The 1,725-nt window shown below is 56.2% G+C and overlaps 1 protein-coding gene across 1 annotated transcript in view; it reads right to left on the bottom strand.

Moving 5' to 3' along the window:
- The window catches only part of SDCBP2 (syndecan binding protein (syntenin) 2), a 17,246-nt gene that overhangs the window by 9,969 nt on the left and 5,552 nt on the right, over positions 1–1,725 (bottom strand). Inside the window, exons 2-3 of the mRNA XM_008582744.1 lie at positions 1,216–1,288; positions 436–505 (exon numbers count right to left, since the gene is read on the bottom strand). Of these exons, the coding sequence (XP_008580966.1) occupies positions 436–505; positions 1,216–1,269 (124 nt within the window). The 5' untranslated portion in view covers positions 1,270–1,288. The remainder of the gene's footprint in view (positions 1–435; positions 506–1,215; positions 1,289–1,725) is intronic.

The following is a 1,725-nucleotide window of genomic DNA, read 5'->3' as shown; positions in this document are numbered from 1 at the left end:
TGGGATCACGAGAGACTAGGTCACCAGAAGGGTGCTGATGTGCTGATGTGGGATGCCTCAAATCGTTTATATAGACAGAGGCCGCACAAGTGATGTCATACTCTCGAGGCAGAACTGCTGGAGGCATTAGAGCAGCCAGGGCTTCCCTGGTTCTCTGTGCTGGGTTTGGAAGGATGAAAAGGGGTTAACCAGGCATCAGGAGGGAGGGGCGCATCACGGGCAGAGGCTCTGGGAGACAAGGCTATGTGGCCCAGCCTACCCAGGCAGTGAGAGGTGGTGGCAACTGGGAGCCTGGGTACTGCCCCGCCATGTTGAATCTGTGGCCCTGGAGCCTCCGTAGTGTTGGCACTGCCATGCTGCCCTGATGATTTCTGCACAAAAGGGCTGGGCATCCAGTCACTTTCAGCCAGGGGCACCCCACCCTGACTCACTCACCTGAAGGCTGGGGTATGGCTGCTCCCTGGATGGGCAGGGAGGGCATCCTGGGTGAGGCTCTGGCCTGGGCCTGGAGAGGGGCAAGGAGTGCCAGTTAGCTGTGTCTGAGACCCCCAGAACTCTCAGAGCTTGGGGCTCCCAGAGGCCAGGGGTCCAGGCATTAGTTACATAGGTGGGCCTGGACTGGGGGGTGTCCACAAACCCTCAAGGCTCAAGGTCATATGTAAATGTGGCCTCTGCAGATGTGCATCTTTCTGGCAGGAGGTTCTCCTGGGGCCCATGACCCCCCAAATGTCACTATCTGTTTACTACAGCCAGAACACCAAGACCTACCTCTCAACCAAGTTCTCAGATGAAAAGTTCCAAATTCTCAAAACCCACTGGGACCACAGGGTGGTGGGAAGAAGAAAGGAAGGGGCTAATGGGGGCTGAGCAGGCCAAACTCCGTGCCCACTGGGTTTGCTCTGAAAGCCTGCCCTAGAGCATGGGCCTATCCACACAGGGACAAAGGAAGCACTGGGACAAGGCAGAGCTCGAGAGGGCCATGCCCGCTGCTGCTCAGTTTTTCCCATTCCTGCTGTAATTCCACTGGCCTTGGCCTCTGGACACCTTCTCTGCCCAGCAGGCCCTGCAGTGGGGACCTGCATGCCCTGGGCCTATTGAGAATGCCCAAGGGTCCCCAACACCCATCACCTGCAAGGGCAAGACTCCCTTAGTTTCCCTGCGATGATCTTGAAGGCCTCCATCAGGGAGCCAGGCTAACAGGGCCTGGTGGCTTACCTGAATAACTTGGTCCACCTTCAGGTCCTCCAGAGATGGGTACAGGGCAGACATGGTTGCTCCTCAGATCACCCTGCAGAGCACAGAGGGGGAGGAGGGATGAGGACACAGCTCACACCCTCTTGAGAGGGAGCATGGATGTCGCCTCTGCCTGTGTGCACCACACAGCACTCTCACATATGAGCAAGGTGTCAGGAGGCATTACATCTACCTTAGAGATGGGGGAGCTGAGATTTAAACCAATCTGTTTCCCAAGCTCCTGGTCTCCATGCACAAAATTCCACCCTACCATGTTTGACTGACTCTGGGCTTTAGAACACAGGCCCAGGGGACCACCCAGGACATGCTAGCCAGGAATCAAGGATTAGGGGCCACATTGTTCCCTGCCATGTTCCAGAAGTCAGATAGGCTAACAATGTCTGATCATTCAAGACCTAAACTCCATCCAGCAAGTGTGCATTGAGTACCCACTGCATGCCAGGCCTGCATTAGGGGTCTGCACAGCAGTGT

The sequence above is a fragment of the Galeopterus variegatus genome, unplaced genomic scaffold (genome assembly GCF_000696425.1).
Source record: "Galeopterus variegatus unplaced genomic scaffold, G_variegatus-3.0.2 Scaffold2715, whole genome shotgun sequence".
NCBI lineage: Eukaryota > Metazoa > Chordata > Mammalia > Dermoptera > Cynocephalidae > Galeopterus > Galeopterus variegatus.
This window is presented reverse-complemented; position numbering and strand designations above follow the sequence as displayed.